General features: G+C 34.9%; 4 protein-coding genes across 13 annotated transcripts in view; 3 read left to right on the top strand and 1 right to left on the bottom strand.

Annotated features, from left to right (window-relative positions):
- The window catches only part of LOC126743390 (uncharacterized), a 444,135-nt gene that overhangs the window by 281,563 nt on the left and 138,355 nt on the right, over window positions 1-24,217 (top strand). The gene's annotated exons all lie outside the window — the stretch shown is intronic.
- LOC126743395 (uncharacterized) lies at window positions 1,541-6,594 on the bottom strand. 2 transcript variants are annotated; one of them, XM_050450469.1, is made up of 3 exons: window positions 6,034-6,584; window positions 4,628-5,432; window positions 1,541-2,825 (listed from the first exon to the last, which is right to left on the bottom strand). In XM_050450469.1, exons 1-2 carry the CDS (start codon window positions 6,389-6,391, stop codon window positions 4,636-4,638), a joined length of 1,155 nt encoding a protein of 384 aa, XP_050306426.1. In that variant the 5' UTR covers window positions 6,392-6,584; the 3' UTR covers window positions 1,541-2,825; window positions 4,628-4,635. The 2 variants fall into 2 exon arrangements, with proteins under 2 accessions (XP_050306426.1, XP_050306425.1); XM_050450468.1 differs by having other exon boundaries at window positions 1,541-5,432; window positions 6,034-6,594.
- Window positions 6,906-11,955, top strand: LOC126743392 (uncharacterized). 2 transcript variants are annotated; one of them, XM_050450465.1, is made up of 3 exons: window positions 6,918-7,462; window positions 8,064-8,868; window positions 10,671-11,955. In XM_050450465.1, exons 1-2 carry the CDS (start codon window positions 7,105-7,107, stop codon window positions 8,858-8,860), a joined length of 1,155 nt encoding a protein of 384 aa, XP_050306422.1. In that variant the 5' UTR covers window positions 6,918-7,104; the 3' UTR covers window positions 8,861-8,868; window positions 10,671-11,955. The 2 variants fall into 2 exon arrangements, with proteins under 2 accessions (XP_050306421.1, XP_050306422.1); XM_050450464.1 differs by having other exon boundaries at window positions 6,906-7,462; window positions 8,064-11,955.
- LOC126743393 (uncharacterized) lies at window positions 12,401-17,412 on the top strand. Of its 2 annotated transcripts, XM_050450467.1 has the most exons (3): window positions 12,413-12,918; window positions 13,520-14,324; window positions 16,127-17,412. In XM_050450467.1, the coding sequence occupies exons 1-2, from the start codon at window positions 12,561-12,563 to the stop codon at window positions 14,314-14,316; spliced, it is 1,155 nt and encodes a 384-aa protein (XP_050306424.1). In that variant the 5' UTR covers window positions 12,413-12,560; the 3' UTR covers window positions 14,317-14,324; window positions 16,127-17,412. The 2 variants fall into 2 exon arrangements, with proteins under 2 accessions (XP_050306423.1, XP_050306424.1); XM_050450466.1 differs by having other exon boundaries at window positions 12,401-12,918; window positions 13,520-17,412.

The raw sequence follows: 24,217 nt of genomic DNA, 5'->3' as shown, positions 1-24,217 counted from the left end.
ACTAAAATTATCGTTACTGGATCTTATGTGTTTATCAACAGCATAAGAGGTTCATTTAAGTGCTATTGAAACTATATTAACCATCTACTTAGTTAACATCCTCCTTGAAAAGTTATTTTTTTGATAGTTAAGCCTACGACGGTAGAGTTGAACCAATTTTTTGGACTTGGAATAATGAATATGTTATATGAGGTAAAAATTCAGTTTGACATACAAAGTGTGTGGAACTTTGGCGCCCAACATGCGAATATCTACAATAACTCATATTCTGCCAATATCTCAAACAATATGAAAAAAAAGGAATATTCAATTTTTAGTAATAAAAGTGTAGGCGAAAAACATAGTTAAGCCTATGGAACCATTTCTCCATTTAGACTTTTCTGACGTAATTCCGTTTTTTCAAACCATTTTACCTCAAAGTTGTCTTAAAAAAGATGCAATATCAAATTGTTGTTTACATATATATTTAAACATGAGGGATTATCGTTGAGTTTATTAAATATATAGATATCTTCAATGAAATAATAATAATAATAATAATAATAATAATAATAATAATAATAATAATGTCTTATATTACCAAAAGTTACAAACATTATTTACAAATCAATTTATTAACTAAGTATGCATAAGTGGCGCAGTCTAGCTGTATTGTCTAGCTACTCTACTGAACCACATACGCACACAGTAAATGAGTTAAAGACAGCTAGCGTGATAAAAATAAAAGAAGTATCTTAATTAAAATTACAGAGAAGAGTTCAATAAAAAAAAAATAAAAAAAATAGAAAACAACATTATTCAAAGCACAAAGAATGGAGATCCAATTAACAATTTGAATTTAAAAAGTCTAAGATTTGATATATTATAAAGTTTTAAAAAAAAATATATTAATGACTATCTAGGCGGGAATATACAACCACTATCCTGCAAGTCAAAAAGGTAGGTTTTTAACTTTAGTTTACACAACTAAACATTTTTTAAATTCATTGTCATGAGAGGCACTGGAAGTGCGTTATAACATTTTTGTTGAAAAATTGCACTTTGATGATGTGGCATAGACAATCTATCTGAAAATCGCACGTTGACATTGTGAACATCATGACGAAAAACAACTCGTTCTTTAAGGGAACTAGATGAGTCGATATAATTACAGGATTAAACAAACTTACCTATGTGCAGTTTAATCCAGATTATATGAAGCCTCGCCTCCATAAATAAGAATAGTGTAGTAGCTCCGTATGGCGTCAACTCACACAGTCCAAAGTCTATATCTTTTTTCTCTCTCGGATTCCCTAGACCCGGTCCTATTTACCCCATCACATCATTCTTATTCCAAGCTTGTTGCAACTAATTTGGGAAGGGAAATAAGGGGTGGGAGCTTATTTATGGAGGCGAGGCTTCATATAATCTGGATTAAACTGCACATAGGTAAGTTTGTTTAATCCTGTAATTATATTTCAGCCTCGCCTCCATAAATAAGAATAGTGTAGTAGTTTAAAGTAAGTTGCAACTATGATTAATCTGAAAAATTAAACCACCATTCTGATATAAATCTGATATATTCCAACAAAACTCCCCAAAGAACAAGTAATTGTATTATTCATATATGTACTAATTTCATGTAAATCTACAAACCCGCTATGAATTAATGGCGAAATAAATCATAAATTGCACATTGCTAAAGTAGTGCAAACAACTTATTAGTAAATAAGAATTAACTCTAAAAACAACAACTTAACCCTATAGATAACCTCTTAGGTCTATAAATAACAACTTATAGCTCTATAAAAAAAAAATGCATAAAATAATCCATTTAAAAGAACTTAGGGATGGTTTAAAACGGTTTTGGCAAAATTAGTTTTATCGTTTATTAATGGCTTTTTATAAAACCTGGCAAATGTTTTAGACCTTTCAGTCCACCCTGCTGCCAACCGAATATTGTCATAGCTTAGCCCTTTCCTGGCGGCAGCAGATGTGGAAGCGTGTCTAGTACTATGCCCACTGAAATGTTTCTCATCTATTCCGCTTTTTGCCAACACAGTTTTCAGCCATCTACTGATCGTTTGAGAACTAGCTGTTCGATATGGTTTTTTCAAAGTTATGAATAAACAATTAATGTTTCCCCTAATAGAGTGAGTTCTCTGTATGTATAAAAGTAAGGCTTTTGCCGGACATATTGCATTATCTGTGAAGAATGGGAGGATAAGCGTAGGCTGTATTTTATTAACATTAGAAGTCTTTAACCTTTTAGAGATTTTTATTTCTAATCTGTCAGGGTAATTTTCAATGTTACTTAACTCTATGCTTGCCAGTGTCTGTACACGTTGACCTGTAGCCAGAGCAAGAAGCATAGCCGTTTTAAAAGTTAAATGTTCTATAGTCAAATTATTAATGTATGTGTTTTTTATATAATTAAGAACAATACTTGGATCCCAAGTAATGTCGTATTTGGGAAGAGGAGGTCGTAAAGCGCTGAACCCTTTAAATATTCGTTTAATTCTAAAATCTTCACTAAGATTTGGACCTAAAATCTGTGAGAGAGCTGCTCTGTATGAATTTAAAGAACTAAAAGAGGCGCCCTTATTAAACTGTAGCGTTAAGAACTTCAGTACCGTCGGAATCGATAGAGAATAAATGCTCGTTTTTTCCTGGCTGCAGAACTTCCACCATAGCTTTAAGCCAACATTATACTGCTTAATAGTATTAGTTGTGATTGATGCAAGGCATATATCCAACGATTCGGTAGGAACTCCTCCTAACTTCAATGCTTCGCTGATACAATCCCTGCTGCCAGGGTAGTTTTTCTCCAAAGGGGGTGTGGTGTGCTGTTGAAAGACATTAGATTTTTATAGGGTGCAAAAATTATAGGTTCTCTCTCTAGAAGTGAGAGAAAAACAGGATACCAAGGCTGAGCTGTCCAGAGAGGCACCACTAAAATACCTCTTGCATTGTCAGAGATTATTTTGTTAAGCACTCTTAGGATTAAGGCAAATGGTGGGAATGCATAGAATTTAAGCTGATTCCAATTTAGTGTGAATGCATCTATTGCAATGCTCTCTGGATCCCTCAGCCATGAAACAAATTTCCCGCACTTTGCGTTTGTTCTAGATGCAAATAGATCAATTTCTGGTTCGCCAAAAGATGAAGATATCTTCATAAATGCTGGTAGATCCAGAGCCCATTCAGTCTCTGTTGCCAAACTACGAGATTCATGATCCGCTTCCCAGTTGTCTATAGATTTTATATAAGACGCGTATAAAAATAAATTTCTTTCCTCACACCATTGCCATATAGTGCGTGAAAGATTATTGAGTTTAGGGTATTGTACACTGCCCATTTTATTGATATATGCTAATGCTGTAGTATTATCGACACGGCACAGAATGTTGCAATTTGACAGATGGCTGGCAAAACACTTGAGTCCAAAGAAAACAGCTAGTAATTCCAGATAATTTATATGATATTCTTTTTCAACTACTGACCAGAACCCCCGCGATTTTTTGCCTAAACAGCTAATGCCCCAGCCTGTAGAAGATGCATCTGAAAATATTTCTATTGCAAACGAGTCAATTTGAATAAAGTTTTTCGCCTTTGGTAAGTTTTTAATCCACCACTGAAAATCCTCATAGAGTAATGGTAGAATTTTCATTGTTGCATTATAGTTTTCATTTGAACTCTGCAATGCTAGAAATTTTTGGCGCTCAAAATACTTTGTGTATAGCCAACCATATTTAATACCAGGACAAATAGATGTTACTTTCCCTAGCATTCTGGCAAAGTCTCTAATACTACATTTTTCTAATAATAAGAATTTTGAAACCAGTTCTAGGGTGCTTGAAACTTTATCTTGAGGAAGGCTTACTGACATATCTATCGAACTATAAATAAAGCCAATATACTGAATTACCTGGGAAGGAATCAAGATACTTTTCTCATAGTTAGGCACAAACCCTAATTTAAGTAAGAGATCCAAAGTCTCATTCCGATTAGTTAAACATTCTGCATAAGTGTTACCAATAAGCAAAATGTCATCTAAAAAAACCACCGAGAGAAAGCCTCTCGCTCTTAGAAAACTAAATATAGGTTTCATTAATTTAGTGAACACATAAGGCGCTATATTGAGACCAAATGGCAGACAATTGAATTCATAAATGACCCCATTAAATTTAAATCTCAAATACCTTCTATATTTTCTGTGAACTGAAATTAGAAAATATGCATCCCTAAGGTCTATTTTACACATGAAACAATTTTTCTTAATCAAATTTTTTACTGTACGGTTATCCTCCATTTTGAAATGATGACAAATTATATGTTTGTTAACATTTTTTAGGTTTAGAATCAGTCTGTGAGAACCATCACTTTTTGGCCTAAGAAAAATATTTGAGATATATTGATTTTTGCACCAAGAGACTTTACTAATTACTTTATTTAATAGTAATTTATTGATGCAGTTTTGAATAGAAGCACGTTCTGCAGGTGACCAAGATGTAGTTTTAAAATTATACTGTTTTGGATAGTCTACAAACGGTATTTTAACACCTCTAACCCAGCTAAGAACTAAACGGTCTTGACAAAATTTGGTCCAGGCCGGATAGAAAACCTTTAATCTTTCAGCAATACACACCTGTTTATTTAGGTTTGCCAACGTCGAACTGCTCGCTTGCGTTGAGGGTTGTTGTTCATCACTGTATTGTAAGCCCTGTGCTGGGTTGGATATTTGGGCACTGGTCGGTATTGACGCGGGTTCCCCTCTCGACGTGTCGTCCCTCGCTGTTGCCGAGAAGGGGCCTTGGAGTTTAAAGGCTTTTTATATGAAGTTTTGTTTGGCTTCGGTTTAAGTATCTTTCCGGAAACCTCCAGATTCTTAGCAGCTTTAAGCCGCTCCTCCAAATTCTCTCCAAACAAAAAACCATCTGGGGTAATATTTTCCTTGTTTGCCTCTTGAAATTCTTGATTTAAATTTACGGCAATTAAAGCTCTACGAGTTTTCGATTGTTGATGAAAAAGATCTAGGAGTAATTTACTTGTATCATTAAGCAAACTAATGTGCTGGCGATTACCGCCCCCCTCTTCCGACAGAACCGAACTAAAAAGTTGCCCTATAGCAGCCAAAGTTGCAGCCACCTGCTGTTGTTCTGCAGCCAAGCGATTGTCTCTCGACACATTTGAGGGAGACACAGCCTTTTCGATTAGTGGATTGAGTTTTGGCGCTGCCATGGCCGATAAATTTTTAGGTGGAAGATGAGCCTCACATAGTTTCCTTTTGTCTTCGTCTGACAAACCTTCAGCTAATAGCTTGTCCCACCGCAAAGCTAGATCGTCATGTAGACTAGGGCCATATTTTTTTATGTTAAAATCTTTAGGTCCCAAAATGGCAACAACATCGTCTGACAGTAAGGCATTATTTTGAGGAGAAGTATGCTCTTCGGCTAAAACCAAAAAATATAATGGGAAACTATAAAGATAAAACCTCTGATTTTTATTGACACATTACAATTTCCTTCTATTTATGTATTTATTTATTTATTTTTTAATTTATTCTTGAACCATCTGTCGTTGGCATAGGTCGGCATTGGTATGGCAAATCAGGTACCCTCGATGATACCTCCAATTGAGTATATTTGTATTGATACTATATCGCAAAATAAGTATAAATACCTACTCAATTTTTCCCATAGAGAAATAAGTTAGTATTCTCGATGATACTATGTGGCAATAAAGGTATACTCGATGATACCTCATAAAGAAAAAGTATTCTCTCTGATACTATAATATGCCACAATAGGTATACTCGATGATACCTCATAAAGAAAAAGTATTCTCTCTGATACTATAATATGCCAAAATAGGTATACTCAATGATACCTTATCATTAATAGTTTGCCATGCATATGCTCAACGATATAGTAAGAAATGCAAGAGTGCTTCCTTGATCTTACTGCCAGTATAATATAGTTTAATCGCTCACCGCGCGATAAATAAATCGGTTTAAAAACACAACACCGCATTAATAGGGTTTCTTTTACTTACCGGCAAAATTCGATTCAGCTCCCTCTGTAACCAAAATATTTTCCTGGGCGGTGTCCGCCTCGTTATCGGTGGACCTATCCATTATCAGCGATCCTGGGGATGTCGGGTTGCTTATACAGCGAGACAAAGACGAACTGCGCGATTCATGCGAAGAAGACGAAGATGTAGAGATCCGACGAAGCCGCTTACGCGTACTCGGACCACTACGACTACGACTTCGAATTTTATTTATCTTTTCGATATTTTGTAATCGTTTGTTCATATTTTCGAGGTAACTTAATACCTTATTAATAGAAGGATCTGCTTTCTTAACTCGGGAAGGGCTACGAGACCGATGTACTGACAATCTTTTAGACATTTCGTTTACACTTCACAAAATTACCCGCACTTTTTAACACTGACTGGTTCGAGTCGACACACAAACGAAGAATGATGTGATGGGGTAAATAGGACCGGGTCTAGGGAATCCGAGAGAGAAAAAAGATATAGACTTTGGACTGTGTGAGTTGACGCCATACGGAGCTACTACACTATTCTTATTTATGGAGGCGAGGCTGAAATATAATTAACTATTTTTAAACAAAAAATGCAAAAATGTAAGACTCTCCTATAATCCATTTTAAGCCAGTTTAAAGCAGTATAGAATGGAGAAATGTGTTCAAATTTGCGCATGCCATATATAAGTCGAACACAAGAATTTTGCACTTTTTGTATCCTATATTTACTACTAACATCTAAACAAAATCCGTATATATAATCACAATAATTAAAATTAGCACAATAAGTTCACTATCCAATATCAATCTCAGATTTTTAGCAGAGTCGACAAAAGATAATTTATTATCATCTAAAAAAATATTTAGATTATATTTCAGCCTCGCCTCCATAAATAAGAATAGTGTAGTAGCTCCGTATGGCGTCAACTCACACAGTCCAAAGTCTATATCTTTTTTCTCTCTCGGATTCCCTAGACCCGGTCCTATTTACCCCATCACATCATTCTTCGTTTGTGTGTCGACTCGAACCAGTCAGTGTTAAAAAGTGCGGGTAATTTTGTGAAGTGTAAACGAAATGTCTAAAAGATTGTCAGTACATCGGTCTCGTAGCCCTTCCCGAGTTAAGAAAGCAGATCCTTCTATTAATAAGGTATTAAGTTACCTCGAAAATATGAACAAACGATTACAAAATATCGAAAAGATAAATAAAATTCGAAGTCGTAGTCGTAGTGGTCCGAGTACGCGTAAGCGGCTTCGTCGGATCTCTACATCTTCGTCTTCTTCGCATGAATCGCGCAGTTCGTCTTTGTCTCGCTGTATAAGCAACCCGACATCCCCAGGATCGCTGATAATGGATAGGTCCACCGATAACGAGGCGGACACCGCCCAGGAAAATATTTTGGTTACAGAGGGAGCTGAATCGAATTTTGCCGGTAAGTAAAAGAAACCCTATTAATGCGGTGTTGTGTTTTTAAACCGATTTATTTATCGCGCGGTGAGCGATTAAACTATATTATACTGGCAGTAAGATCAAGGAAGCACTCTTGCATTTCTTACTATATCGTTGAGCATATGCATGGCAAACTATTAATGATAAGGTATCATTGAGTATACCTATTTTGGCATATTATAGTATCAGAGAGAATACTTTTTCTTTATGAGGTATCATCGAGTATACCTATTGTGGCATATTATAGTATCAGAGAGAATACTTTTTCTTTATGAGGTATCATCGAGTATACCTTTATTGCCACATAGTATCATCGAGAATACTAACTTATTTCTCTATGGGAAAAATTGAGTAGGTATTTATACTTATTTTGCGATATAGTATCAATACAAATATACTCAATTGGAGGTATCATCGAGGGTACCTGATTTGCCATACCAATGCCGACCTATGCCAACGACAGATGGTTCAAGAATAAATTAAAAAATAAATAAATAAATACATAAATAGAAGGAAATTGTAATGTGTCAATAAAAATCAGAGGTTTTATCTTTATAGTTTCCCATTATATTTTTTGGTTTTAGCCGAAGAGCATACTTCTCCTCAAAATAATGCCTTACTGTCAGACGATGTTGTTGCCATTTTGGGACCTAAAGATTTTAACATAAAAAAATATGGCCCTAGTCTACATGACGATCTAGCTTTGCGGTGGGACAAGCTATTAGCTGAAGGTTTGTCAGACGAAGACAAAAGGAAACTATGTGAGGCTCATCTTCCACCTAAAAATTTATCGGCCATGGCAGCGCCAAAACTCAATCCACTAATCGAAAAGGCTGTGTCTCCCTCAAATGTGTCGAGAGACAATCGCTTGGCTGCAGAACAACAGCAGGTGGCTGCAACTTTGGCTGCTATAGGGCAACTTTTTAGTTCGGTTCTGTCGGAAGAGGGGGGCGGTAATCGCCAGCACATTAGTTTGCTTAATGATACAAGTAAATTACTCCTAGATCTTTTTCATCAACAATCGAAAACTCGTAGAGCTTTAATTGCCGTAAATTTAAATCAAGAATTTCAAGAGGCAAACAAGGAAAATATTACCCCAGATGGTTTTTTGTTTGGAGAGAATTTGGAGGAGCGGCTTAAAGCTGCTAAGAATCTGGAGGTTTCCGGAAAGATACTTAAACCGAAGCCAAACAAAACTTCATATAAAAAGCCTTTAAACTCCAAGGCCCCTTCTCGGCAACAGCGAGGGACGACACGTCGAGAGGGGAACCCGCGTCAATACCGACCAGTGCCCAAATATCCAACCCAGCACAGGGCTTACAATACAGTGATGAACAACAACCCTCAACGCAAGCGAGCAGTTCGACGTTGGCAAACCTAAATAAACAGGTGTGTATTGCTGAAAGATTAAAGGTTTTCTATCCGGCCTGGACCAAATTTTGTCAAGACCGTTTAGTTCTTAGCTGGGTTAGAGGTGTTAAAATACCGTTTGTAGACTATCCAAAACAGTATAATTTTAAAACTACATCTTGGTCACCTGCAGAACGTGCTTCTATTCAAAACTGCATCAATAAATTACTATTAAATAAAGTAATTAGTAAAGTCTCTTGGTGCAAAAATCAATATATCTCAAATATTTTTCTTAGGCCAAAAAGTGATGGTTCTCACAGACTGATTCTAAACCTAAAAAATGTTAACAAACATATAATTTGTCATCATTTCAAAATGGAGGATAACCGTACAGTAAAAAATTTGATTAAGAAAAATTGTTTCATGTGTAAAATAGACCTTAGGGATGCATATTTTCTAATTTCAGTTCACAGAAAATATAGAAGGTATTTGAGATTTAAATTTAATGGGGTCATTTATGAATTCAATTGTCTGCCATTTGGTCTCAATATAGCGCCTTATGTGTTCACTAAATTAATGAAACCTATATTTAGTTTTCTAAGAGCGAGAGGCTTTCTCTCGGTGGTTTTTTTAGATGACATTTTGCTTATTGGTAACACTTATGCAGAATGTTTAACTAATCGGAATGAGACTTTGGATCTCTTACTTAAATTAGGGTTTGTGCCTAACTATGAGAAAAGTATCTTGATTCCTTCCCAGGTAATTCAGTATATTGGCTTTATTTATAGTTCGATAGATATGTCAGTAAGCCTTCCTCAAGATAAAGTTTCAAGCACCCTAGAACTGGTTTCAAAATTCTTATTATTAGAAAAATGTAGTATTAGAGACTTTGCCAGAATGCTAGGGAAAGTAACATCTATTTGTCCTGGTATTAAATATGGTTGGCTATACACAAAGTATTTTGAGCGCCAAAAATTTCTAGCATTGCAGAGTTCAAATGAAAACTATAATGCAACAATGAAAATTCTACCATTACTCTATGAGGATTTTCAGTGGTGGATTAAAAACTTACCAAAGGCGAAAAACTTTATTCAAATTGACTCGTTTGCAATAGAAATATTTTCAGATGCATCTTCTACAGGCTGGGGCATTAGCTGTTTAGGCAAAAAATCGCGGGGGTTCTGGTCAGTAGTTGAAAAAGAATATCATATAAATTATCTGGAATTACTAGCTGTTTTCTTTGGACTCAAGTGTTTTGCCAGCCATCTGTCAAATTGCAACATTCTGTGCCGTGTCGATAATACTACAGCATTAGCATATATCAATAAAATGGGCAGTGTACAATACCCTAAACTCAATAATCTTTCACGCACTATATGGCAATGGTGTGAGGAAAGAAATTTATTTTTATACGCGTCTTATATAAAATCTATAGACAACTGGGAAGCGGATCATGAATCTCGTAGTTTGGCAACAGAGACTGAATGGGCTCTGGATCTACCAGCATTTATGAAGATATCTTCATCTTTTGGCGAACCAGAAATTGATCTATTTGCATCTAGAACAAACGCAAAGTGCGGGAAATTTGTTTCATGGCTGAGGGATCCAGAGAGCATTGCAATAGATGCATTCACACTAAATTGGAATCAGCTTAAATTCTATGCATTCCCACCATTTGCCTTAATCCTAAGAGTGCTTAACAAAATAATCTCTGACAATGCAAGAGGTATTTTAGTGGTGCCTCTCTGGACAGCTCAGCCTTGGTATCCTGTTTTTCTCTCACTTCTAGAGAGAGAACCTATAATTTTTGCACCCTATAAAAATCTAATGTCTTTCAACAGCACACCACACCCCCTTTGGAGAAAAACTACCCTGGCAGCAGGGATTGTATCAGCGAAGCATTGAAGTTAGGAGGAGTTCCTACCGAATCGTTGGATATATGCCTTGCATCAATCACAACTAATACTATTAAGCAGTATAATGTTGGCTTAAAGCTATGGTGGAAGTTCTGCAGCCAGGAAAAAACGAGCATTTATTCTCTATCGATTCCGACGGTACTGAAGTTCTTAACGCTACAGTTTAATAAGGGCGCCTCTTTTAGTTCTTTAAATTCATACAGAGCAGCTCTCTCACAGATTTTAGGTCCAAATCTTAGTGAAGATTTTAGAATTAAACGAATATTTAAAGGGTTCAGCGCTTTACGACCTCCTCTTCCCAAATACGACATTACTTGGGATCCAAGTATTGTTCTTAATTATATAAAAAACACATACATTAATAATTTGACTATAGAACATTTAACTTTTAAAACGGCTATGCTTCTTGCTCTGGCTACAGGTCAACGTGTACAGACACTGGCAAGCATAGAGTTAAGTAACATTGAAAATTACCCTGACAGATTAGAAATAAAAATCTCTAAAAGGTTAAAGACTTCTAATGTTAATAAAATACAGCCTACGCTTATCCTCCCATTCTTCACAGATAATGCAATATGTCCGGCAAAAGCCTTACTTTTATACATACAGAGAACTCACTCTATTAGGGGAAACATTAATTGTTTATTCATAACTTTGAAAAAACCATATCGAACAGCTAGTTCTCAAACGATCAGTAGATGGCTGAAAACTGTGTTGGCAAAAAGCGGAATAGATGAGAAACATTTCAGTGGGCATAGTACTAGACACGCTTCCACATCTGCTGCCGCCAGGAAAGGGCTAAGCTATGACAATATTCGGTTGGCAGCAGGGTGGACTGAAAGGTCTAAAACATTTGCCAGGTTTTATAAAAAGCCATTAATAAACGATAAAACTAATTTTGCCAAAACCGTTTTAAACCATCCCTAAGTTCTTTTAAATGGATTATTTTATGCATTTTTTTTTTATAGAGCTATAAGTTGTTATTTATAGACCTAAGAGGTTATCTATAGGGTTAAGTTGTTGTTTTTAGAGTTAATTCTTATTTACTAATAAGTTGTTTGCACTACTTTAGCAATGTGCAATTTATGATTTATTTCGCCATTAATTCATAGCGGGTTTGTAGATTTACATGAAATTAGTACATATATGAATAATACAATTACTTGTTCTTTGGGGAGTTTTGTTGGAATATATCAGATTTATATCAGAATGGTGGTTTAATTTTTCAGATTAATCATAGTTGCAACTTACTTTAAACTACTACACTATTCTTATTTATGGAGGCGAGGCTGAAATATAATTACAGGATTAAACAAACTTACCTATGTGCAGTTTAATCCAGATTATATGAAGCCTCGCCTCCATAAATAAGCTCCCACCCCTTATTTCCCTTCCCAAATTAGTTGCAACAAGCTTGGAATAAGAATGATGTGATGGGGTAAATAGGACCGGGTCTAGGGAATCCGAGAGAGAAAAAAGATATAGACTTTGGACTGTGTGAGTTGACGCCATACGGAGCTACTACACTATTCTTATTTATGGAGGCGAGGCTTCATATAATCTGGATTAAACTGCACATAGGTAAGTTTGTTTAATCCTGTAATTATATTTCAGCCTCGCCTCCATAAATAAGAATAGTGTAGTGTAGTAGCTCCGTATGGCGTCAACTCACACAGTCCAAAGTCTATATCTTTTTTCTCTCTCGGATTCCCTAGACCCGGTCCTATTTACCCCATCACATCATTCTTCGTTTGTGTGTCGACTCGAACCAGTCAGTGTTAAAAAGTGCGGGTAATTTTGTGAAGTGTAAACGAAATGTCTAAAAGATTGTCAGTACATCGGTCTCGTAGCCCTTCCCGAGTTAAGAAAGCAGATCCTTCTATTAATAAGGTATTAAGTTACCTCGAAAATATGAACAAACGATTACAAAATATCGAAAAGATAAATAAAATTCGAAGTCGTAGTCGTAGTGGTCCGAGTACGCGTAAGCGGCTTCGTCGGATCTCTACATCTTCGTCTTCTTCGCATGAATCGCGCAGTTCGTCTTTGTCTCGCTGTATAAGCAACCCGACATCCCCAGGATCGCTGATAATGGATAGGTCCACCGATAACGAGGCGGACACCGCCCAGGAAAATATTTTGGTTACAGAGGGAGCTGAATCGAATTTTGCCGGTAAGTAAAAGAAACCCTATTAATGCGGTGTTGTGTTTTTAAACCGATTTATTTATCGCGCGGTGAGCGATTAAACTATATTATACTGGCAGTAAGATCAAGGAAGCACTCTTGCATTTCTTACTATATCGTTGAGCATATGCATGGCAAACTATTAATGATAAGGTATCATTGAGTATACCTATTTTGGCATATTATAGTATCAGAGAGAATACTTTTTCTTTATGAGGTATCATCGAGTATACCTATTGTGGCATATTATAGTATCAGAGAGAATACTTTTTCTTTATGAGGTATCATCGAGTATACCTTTATTGCCACATAGTATCATCGAGAATACTAACTTATTTCTCTATGGGAAAAATTGAGTAGGTATTTATACTTATTTTGCGATATAGTATCAATACAAATATACTCAATTGGAGGTATCATCGAGGGTACCTGATTTGCCATACCAATGCCGACCTATGCCAACGACAGATGGTTCAAGAATAAATTAAAAAATAAATAAATAAATACATAAATAGAAGGAAATTGTAATGTGTCAATAAAAATCAGAGGTTTTATCTTTATAGTTTCCCATTATATTTTTTGGTTTTAGCCGAAGAGCATACTTCTCCTCAAAATAATGCCTTACTGTCAGACGATGTTGTTGCCATTTTGGGACCTAAAGATTTTAACATAAAAAAATATGGCCCTAGTCTACATGACGATCTAGCTTTGCGGTGGGACAAGCTATTAGCTGAAGGTTTGTCAGACGAAGACAAAAGGAAACTATGTGAGGCTCATCTTCCACCTAAAAATTTATCGGCCATGGCAGCGCCAAAACTCAATCCACTAATCGAAAAGGCTGTGTCTCCCTCAAATGTGTCGAGAGACAATCGCTTGGCTGCAGAACAACAGCAGGTGGCTGCAACTTTGGCTGCTATAGGGCAACTTTTTAGTTCGGTTCTGTCGGAAGAGGGGGGCGGTAATCGCCAGCACATTAGTTTGCTTAATGATACAAGTAAATTACTCCTAGATCTTTTTCATCAACAATCGAAAACTCGTAGAGCTTTAATTGCCGTAAATTTAAATCAAGAATTTCAAGAGGCAAACAAGGAAAATATTACCCCAGATGGTTTTTTGTTTGGAGAGAATTTGGAGGAGCGGCTTAAAGCTGCTAAGAATCTGGAGGTTTCCGGAAAGATACTTAAACCGAAGCCAAACAAAACTTCATATAAAAAGCCTTTAAACTCCAAGGCCCCTTCTCGGCAACAGCGAGGGACGACACGTCGAGAGGGGAACCCGCGTCAATACCGACCAGTGCCCAAATATCCAACCCAGCACAGGGCTTACAATACAGTGATGAACAACAACCCTCAACGCAAGCGAGCAGTTCGACGTTGGCAAACCTAAATAAACAGGTGTGTATTGCTGAAAGATTAAAGGTTTTCTATCCGGCCTGGACCAAATTTTGTCAAGACCGTTTAGTTCTTAGCTGGGTTAGAGGTGTTAAAATACCGTTTGTAGACTATCCAAAACAGTATAATTTTAAAACTACATCTTGGTCACCTGCAGAACGTGCTTCTATTCAAAACTGCATCAATAAATTACTATTAAATAAAGTAATTAGTAAAGTCTCTTGGTGCAAAAATCAATATATCTCAAATATTTTTCTTAGGCCAAAAAGTGATGGTTCTCACAGACTGATTCTAAACCTAAAAAATGTTAACAAACATATAATTTGTCATCATTTCAAAATGGAGGATAACCGTACAGTAAAAAATTTGATTAAGAAAAATTGTTTCATGTGTAAAATAGACCTTAGGGATGCATATTTTCTAATTTCAGTTCACAGAAAATATAGAAGGTATTTGAGATTTAAATTTAATGGGGTCATTTATGAATTCAATTGTCTGCCATTTGGTCTCAATATAGCGCCTTATGTGTTCACTAAATTAATGAAACCTATATTTAGTTTTCTAAGAGCGAGAGGCTTTCTCTCGGTGGTTTTTTTAGATGACATTTTGCTTATTGGTAACACTTATGCAGAATGTTTAACTAATCGGAATGAGACTTTGGATCTCTTACTTAAATTAGGGTTTGTGCCTAACTATGAGAAAAGTATCTTGATTCCTTCCCAGGTAATTCAGTATATTGGCTTTATTTATAGTTCGATAGATATGTCAGTAAGCCTTCCTCAAGATAAAGTTTCAAGCACCCTAGAACTGGTTTCAAAATTCTTATTATTAGAAAAATGTAGTATTAGAGACTTTGCCAGAATGCTAGGGAAAGTAACATCTATTTGTCCTGGTATTAAATATGGTTGGCTATACACAAAGTATTTTGAGCGCCAAAAATTTCTAGCATTGCAGAGTTCAAATGAAAACTATAATGCAACAATGAAAATTCTACCATTACTCTATGAGGATTTTCAGTGGTGGATTAAAAACTTACCAAAGGCGAAAAACTTTATTCAAATTGACTCGTTTGCAATAGAAATATTTTCAGATGCATCTTCTACAGGCTGGGGCATTAGCTGTTTAGGCAAAAAATCGCGGGGGTTCTGGTCAGTAGTTGAAAAAGAATATCATATAAATTATCTGGAATTACTAGCTGTTTTCTTTGGACTCAAGTGTTTTGCCAGCCATCTGTCAAATTGCAACATTCTGTGCCGTGTCGATAATACTACAGCATTAGCATATATCAATAAAATGGGCAGTGTACAATACCCTAAACTCAATAATCTTTCACGCACTATATGGCAATGGTGTGAGGAAAGAAATTTATTTTTATACGCGTCTTATATAAAATCTATAGACAACTGGGAAGCGGATCATGAATCTCGTAGTTTGGCAACAGAGACTGAATGGGCTCTGGATCTACCAGCATTTATGAAGATATCTTCATCTTTTGGCGAACCAGAAATTGATCTATTTGCATCTAGAACAAACGCAAAGTGCGGGAAATTTGTTTCATGGCTGAGGGATCCAGAGAGCATTGCAATAGATGCATTCACACTAAATTGGAATCAGCTTAAATTCTATGCATTCCCACCATTTGCCTTAATCCTAAGAGTGCTTAACAAAATAATCTCTGACAATGCAAGAGGTATTTTAGTGGTGCCTCTCTGGACAGCTCAGCCTTGGTATCCTGTTTTTCTCTCACTTCTAGAGAGAGAACCTATAATTTTTGCACCCTATAAAAATCTAATGTCTTTCAACAGCACACCACACCCCCTTTGGAGAAAAACTACCCTGGCAGCAGGGATTGTATCAGCGAAGCATTGAAGTTAGGAGGAGTTCCTACCGAATCGTTGGATATATGCCTTGCATCAATCACAACTAATACTATTAAGCAGTATAATGTTGGCTTAAAGCTATGGTGGAAGTTCTGCAGCCAGGAAAAAACGAGCATTTATTCTCTATCGATTCCGACGGTACTGAAGTTCTTAACGCTACAGTTTAATAAGGGCGCCTCTTTTAGTTCTTTAAATTCATACAGAGCAGCTCTCTCACAGATTTTAGGTCCAAATCTTAGTGAAGATTTTAGAATTAAACGAATATTTAAAGGGTTCAGCGCTTTACGACCTCCTCTTCCCAAATACGACATTACTTGGGATCCAAGTATTGTTCTTAATTATATAAAAAACACATACATTAATAATTTGACTATAGAACATTTAACTTTTAAAACGGCTATGCTTCTTGCTCTGGCTACAGGTCAACGTGTACAGACACTGGCAAGCATAGAGTTAAGTAACATTGAAAATTACCCTGACAGATTAGAAATAAAAATCTCTAAAAGGTTAAAGACTTCTAATGTTAATAAAATACAGCCTACGCTTATCCTCCCATTCTTCACAGATAATGCAATATGTCCGGCAAAAGCCTTACTTTTATACATACAGAGAACTCACTCTATTAGGGGAAACATTAATTGTTTATTCATAACTTTGAAAAAACCATATCGAACAGCTAGTTCTCAAACGATCAGTAGATGGCTGAAAACTGTGTTGGCAAAAAGCGGAATAGATGAGAAACATTTCAGTGGGCATAGTACTAGACACGCTTCCACATCTGCTGCCGCCAGGAAAGGGCTAAGCTATGACAATATTCGGTTGGCAGCAGGGTGGACTGAAAGGTCTAAAACATTTGCCAGGTTTTATAAAAAGCCATTAATAAACGATAAAACTAATTTTGCCAAAACCGTTTTAAACCATCCCTAAGTTCTTTTAAATGGATTATTTTATGCATTTTTTTTTTTATAGAGCTATAAGTTGTTATTTATAGACCTAAGAGGTTATCTATAGGGTTAAGTTGTTGTTTTTAGAGTTAATTCTTATTTACTAATAAGTTGTTTGCACTACTTTAGCAATGTGCAATTTATGATTTATTTCGCCATTAATTCATAGCGGGTTTGTAGATTTACATGAAATTAGTACATATATGAATAATACAATTACTTGTTCTTTGGGGAGTTTTGTTGGAATATATCAGATTTATATCAGAATGGTGGTTTAATTTTTCAGATTAATCATAGTTGCAACTTACTTTAAACTACTACACTATTCTTATTTATGGAGGCGAGGCTGAAATATAATTACAGGATTAAACAAACTTACCTATGTGCAGTTTAATCCAGATTATATGAAGCCTCGCCTCCATAAATAAGCTCCCACCCCTTATTTCCCTTCCCAAATTAGTTGCAACAAGCTTGGAATAAGAATGATGTGATGGGGTAAATAGGACCGGGTCTAGGGAATCCGAGAGAGAAAAAAGATATAGACTTTGGACTGTGTGAGTTGACGCCATACGGAGCTACTACACTATTCTTATTTATGGAGGCGAGGCTTCATATAATCTGGATTAAACTGCACATAGGTAAGTTTGTTTAATCCTGTAATTATTCTTTAAAGAAAATACTTTACTTTTATTGCCAAATATCATAAGTAGTGATTTAACAGGATTTATTTTTAAATTATGTTGTTTACAAAAATCACTCAAGGTATGTAAGTCTTCATTGACAAATTTTTCAAAAACCGCAGAATCATTAGCCTTAAAAGAACAATAAATTTGGGTATCATCTGCAAATGCCTGTATTTTACAATATTTAGTTGCTTTAAGAATATCAGATGTGTAAACCAAAAATATTAGTGGGCCTAAAATTGACCCCTGTGGAACACCTGATAAAATTTTTACTTCTTCTGAATAAGTATTATCTGAATTTATTTTCTGAAACCTGTTATCCAAATATAATTCTATAATTGAGGATGAATGGAAATCAAACCCATAAAACTGTAATTTAGATACAAGAAGCCGATGATTGATTGTATCAAACGCCTTAGAAAAATCTAGAAGTACAAGCAGGCTATTCTTTTCTTCTTTCTAAACCCACATTGACTGCTGGGAATAATATTATTTGAAATAAAATTATTATACATTTGGTTATAAAGAAACCTTTCAAATATCTTTGATAGAGTTGGCAACGAACTTATAAGTCGAAGGTCGTTAAAGTCAGTGGGGTTAAGAACCTTGGGCAAAGGCTTGGCAATAGATACCTTCCATTGATTAGGAAAATAATTTATTTCCAAGCAGCAATTTATTATGTGCGTGATATATTTATCAATACGAGAGAGACTTCATCTACAACACTTGCATTTGTTTTTATGTTATTTAAGATATTAATAATATCAGAAACGTTTGCCAATCTAAAAGCAAAATTAAAGTTCTCATTAAATTTATTGCTTTCATAGAAATCACTCTTTTCGTCACAACGTGATGCATTTTGAAGAAATGGGGCTAAAAATTTTTTAATATCTTCTGGATTCAATGTGGTTTAGGAATCACATTATACAGGCCCGATCTTACATTCAGATCACGAACAGCATTCCAAAGTTGACGAGGGTTATTTCTATTGCACAACAAATTCAGGTAATTTTTTTCTCTCTTCTTATAGCTGATAAAGTTATATTCCTTAATCGTTTGTAATTTGTCCAATCATCCGGCAACTTAGATTTTTTTAAATTTTAGAAGTGCACTTTTTCTTTGAGACATAAGGATTTTTATATTTTCGCTTAACCATGGAGCCTTAGGTTTAGTTATTCTTGCTTCGCGCAGTGGGGCATGGGTATCAAACAAATTAATCAATATACAATTAAAAATTTTAATTTTTCTGTCTATATTATTTTCGTAAAGTATATTATCCCAAGGCTTAAGAAGCATGTCATTCTTAAAAGATATAAAATTAAAATTCCTAAAGCTCCTATATTTTATGATTTTTGGAATTGTAGCAGGTTTGATTAAATTTATCTCGCAATAAATAAGTTTGTGATTAATCAAATCCGCATTGATAACACCATGTTTCTTTACCAAAGAAGTATTGGTTACAAAAATCAAGTCAATTAAGGAATTTTTAGCTTGAGAGATTCTGGTTAGTTCTTATATAATCAGAACAATTGTATAATCAAATCCAGTCGGTTGTAATTTTTAGAAGTAACTTATTAAAGGATTTTAGAATTATCATCAGCAGGGTCTCAAAGTACGTCCTACGTATCAACAGTCACACTGTCTGTAAATACCACTTTTCGAAAATGTATCAGTTTTATCCTTAGTATTACCTAAAATTAAACCTAAGTTGTTCTTGGTTGTATGGGAAATTCTTTCAACTAAACAAGTTTAATTTTATTGATTGAAGTAGTATTACTTAGGGTAGGACCATAGTTGTTATTTTAAGTAATTTGTGTTATGTGGTCTGTTGTGTAGGTCTCTAATAATTTTTTTTCTTGAGCATGAAAAATGTAAAATATTACAGCTATGTAGTGTAAGAGTCTGAAAATGATTAAACTCGTCGAAATACATTACTCTGGACAAGAGATTGGTATTCTTATTTGTGAACAAAACTCTTCCCGTCCTTCTTAACTCGCTATATTGAAAATTCTAAATTATTTAAAAAAATTATTAAATTGTATTATTTAATTTGTTTAAGGCTTGTATCGTCAACGTATCTGTACCAATTCAAATTTTCTTTATTGTTGTCTAATTGGATTATTTCGTATTATCCACTTCTCTCTTTCTCTTTTAAATTGTATTTCAACTGCTTTGAATAAAGTTAAAGTTATGTTTCAAAATTTTTGGCAATTTCCTTTAATTCCTTATATATGCCTATTGATCCAAACAAGGTAAACCAAGCAACTCCCTTGTTGTAAAGAGGGTAATTTCCAATTAAAATAAATGTCACAAAGCCCAGTCCCTTCTGTTCAATATAATGGAGAGTTGCGATAACGCGGTCTGGAAAACGTCTTTTATAGTTTTAATCAACGGAGTTACGTGATTCCAAAACCCCAGGACCTCGGACGTGACTCGATTTCTCACCTTGGGTTTCTTTTTTTCCGCACAGAAAAATCTGTATTAATTCGGTTAACACACAGTTCAGTTATCATCTAGTAGAGACAAAAGCGTATTTTTCCACCTCGTATGTCATAAATCATACGGACGCAATTGTACTACTACAGCCAGGCTGTTACCGTGTTAATTATGCCTGTTATTTACCAGTAAACACGCTCGTATGCATTCTCGTGACGGTAATAATGGAGTCATTGTCCCGGCTTGACATAACTGCATCCCAGTCTGATTTAAAACAATTATATTATGCCGTTGCGGATATTATACATGGACGTGACTGATGTGCGGCCGACGTCTGTTTCAACTGCGAAAGTTTCAGAAATTTTCAGTTATTTATGGAGATGTGCCAGTAATCCATTTCTTCTATTAGACTTAGTAAAATAGTGACATAATATCCAGAAAAAAAAGACAAATAATCAAGGTCATCCAACCTAACCAAACTATGGAATTACCCACCGTTCTCAAGGTCTATCAAATGCCCAGAATTTTTTCTCTGGAAATAAACGATTCTATTCAATTCTCGGAAAAATACTTCAGTTATAAGGTGCGCCTATAATAAATATCTATTTACCCTATGCAAGAAAATCCATACACACACACCATTTCCACCTTCACTTCCTGTAAAATGTAAATCAGACAAAACAACCGGACATGACGCCTGAAAATTAAAACTGAATCCCGTGGGAGCGACCAGGGGAGGAAAGGGGGACTGTTTTGCATATTAATTATTGTGTTACGGGCATGTTGAGTTTTGTCAGGACCGTACCGGGAGGCCCACGCCAAAAATGACGTAATAGAATTAAAATGGCGCCCCCGTTCCGCCCCCCCCTTGAAGGGGATTCCCGAGGGAACGCTTGCGGTAATTTGCCGAGATGGAAAAGGTTGGTCCATGCATATTCTACGGGTCGTTGTTGAATAATTTATGTAAAGTGGTGTTTAATGTTGGAAATAGGATATGGAACTGGATATATACCTGGTGGAGTTTAATATTATGGAAATATTATTTAACCTTTAAGTGTCTGGATGTAGTAGTAGAATTCAGGTGTGTTTTCAATAATTAATAAATTTCCTGCATCAGTAGATTTTTTCCTAATAAAGGATTCGTGCTTATATATACAGGGTGGTCCAGTTTAAACGTCATTAATTTTAATACGTGATAGAGAATTTAAAAAGAAATGGACTTTTATTATACATTTTTATTATAAATTTTTAAATATTTAAAAATCTATTTTATCGCCTCGCAGATTTGAGGCAAAAAAGGATTAAGTCCCGCCGTATGTTACGCCACTGGCAATTTTTTTTAAAAATTGGCCTTATCAGTAATTGACTATTTACTACAATAACCTGCACGTGAAATTAAATAAAAATTGAGTTGGTAGTTTAAAAGTTATGATAAGTAAACGAATAATTATTCTTAACTTTAACATTCTGTATCTTTGTTATTAAACATTTCTGAGAAAAAAGTAATAATGAAAGTCTATTTCTTTTTAAATTCTCTATCCCGTATTAAAATTAATGACGTTTAAACTGGACCACCTTCTATAATTAAAGCATTATCCATTAAAGCCTGGAAAACAATCAAATATTCACCCAATAACCCCGATTTTATAATGAGTAAGCATTGCTCAATAAAACCCAATCCCGGTGTATAAAGTGCAATACAGGCATGCAGCAGGCCATAAAGACATAAATGGAGATTAATGCGTCTCTGTGGTCCCAGCATGCGAGTTTCCCCACTGTAATTGGACGTAGATATGCCCAAACTCTACTTTATCGTTATCTATATTACCGAACCGAGCCAGCGATAACGGCTCAGACCAATTAGGATACGAATATTATATATACGTTGCATTATTGATGTGCTGCCTGTTTTTTTCCCTTTTTTTTGCCCACAAAAGTGGACCATAGGAATTAACAGGCCACAAAGAATTTTTTTATTCAAAGTTGTACTAACTAAACGTTTTGTTCTTATCCAGTGTATTGCAAATACCCGATTATAACGGAAAATGAGTTGATTCAAGGGAATGTGACCTGTTTGAAAAATTTCAAAAAGGCCATTTTTGAGCCTCAAATTATGCTCTAAAAATTAGAGATCTCGGCTAATAGGAGAGCTGCGACCTTGCAAATGGTCTCGTTGGAATCACAATGAGGAAACTAAGAAAAAACAGTTGGAATTTTTGTGATAGTGCCCATAGAAGCCGAGATATAGAATTTTAAAATTTGGGATTTTTCATTAATCAAATATTGATTTTTTTACCAAAAAAAAATTTTTTTTTTCGATATTGGATTTACTATACCAACTACTTGAACTGATTTTATATATTTCATAAAAACTAGCAGATATGGACAGATCTAAGAAAATGCGAACGCTTTAAATATTCTTTAAATTACTGAAAAAATAAATACATTTCGGGATAAAATATTGAATTTGTTTGTCTTGGCTTTCGTGTAAGTAATAAATTTTATTTAGGTACATTTACCTTAAACGAACAGTCGCCGGGTCTGTTATTTTTAAACGGATTTGGTTGTGGATTTTCGATTAGAAACTGTTGAACGCTGTTGAGAATATCTTTTTTCTTTCTTGGAAATCCTCTATTTGCTAACTCTTCTATCCACCTGTAAGAATAATCACGAATCCATACTATATTCATACGGTTAGATGGTAGATATTTAACCTACTTTACAAGCTGTTGTTCCTCTCTTAAGGTCAATATAGGTGATGGGCCGCAAGTTTCCTTATGACCAGGGTTTTTGAGTTTAAATTCCAAGGTGGACTTAATCCCAGTTTATTATTCTTAACCTCGTTAATTGCGGTATCCATAGAACTGGTATCGTATTGACCCTTTTTAGGCATTCTAGCAATACCTAAATACAAAAGTTGTAGCTATTGGACAGACCAGTACCAACTGCTCGACAAAAGAATATTTTAGGCAAACTTATATTAAATTAACCGGAATTAAAAATGTGAATTTTCAGCGAAATAACCAAAAATAACCGCCAAATTCAGTTATTGGACAAACGTCCAATAATTGAAAAAAGATGGTTACTCATTTTAGTTATTGGACACCCCTTATATTCTAACCTAACTAATAATACCTTCTGTCATGAGCCTTTAAATTCTTACCTTAATTAGGTCCTCAGGTAAGACAAAATAGCCACACTTTTGCACAATTAAAATAAAAAACTTACCTACACTGTATTTCTAAAGAAAACGATAAGTTAAGGCTCCGCTTTCTTGATGTACCAAAGACCAATAAAATTTGGCGCCAAAACATGCCGATACTACAGAGGAAAAAAATAGACAGATCGGAGATATTTAAATAGCATCATCTATATTATTATCGATGAAATATTAGAATTAGGGATCTTGTTTTATTTGCTTAAATGAATATGTCCAGTAACTGCAACATGTCCAGTAACTGGGTGGTTTAACCTAAAGGTTTTCATTTTTTTTTTCCTGTTTTTTCTTTTCTGTAGAGCTTTTTACCTCAATTTACTTAATAAAAATGGTTAATAAATCAGTTATGAGGAATATTTTAACAGGTGCTTTTATAGAATTTAATTTTTAAAATTTGTCATTTTGTTTCAAATTTCAGGTTTTTTGGAATCTATTATCGATATACTCAAAGATATTTACGAAAAATCAATAAAAAATTTTATACTTACTAGTTTTTCTATGAGAAATATAAAATTTTGTTAAAAAAATGTTGTTTTTTTTATCCTTAACTTCTAAAAATCTAAAAATTTTATAACAGGTTTTAATGAAATTTAATTTTTTCCTATCGTTCCTATTAAAAATTAAAATATTTATTTCAGTTTTTCTTCTAGATTTTTATTACCGATGTATTTTAGCATCATTTTGACTATAGCGTCCAAAAAATTATTTTTTTTATGCCTTTATTTTTAATAAAAAC

This window comes from Anthonomus grandis, chromosome 12 (assembly GCF_022605725.1).
Source record: "Anthonomus grandis grandis chromosome 12, icAntGran1.3, whole genome shotgun sequence".
NCBI classification, from domain to species: Eukaryota; Metazoa; Arthropoda; class Insecta; order Coleoptera; family Curculionidae; genus Anthonomus; species Anthonomus grandis.
The sequence above is the reverse complement of the archived record's forward strand: the minus strand, read 5'-3'. Positions and strand labels throughout refer to the sequence as shown.

Coding starts and splice junctions, on each gene's coding strand:
- LOC126743392 (XM_050450464.1), top strand. CDS start 9,205: ATGGAGGATAACCGTACAGTAAAAAATTTGATTAAGAAAAATTGTTTC.
- LOC126743395 (XM_050450468.1), bottom strand. CDS start 4,291: ATGGAGGATAACCGTACAGTAAAAAATTTGATTAAGAAAAATTGTTTC.
- LOC126743393 (XM_050450466.1), top strand. CDS start 14,661: ATGGAGGATAACCGTACAGTAAAAAATTTGATTAAGAAAAATTGTTTC.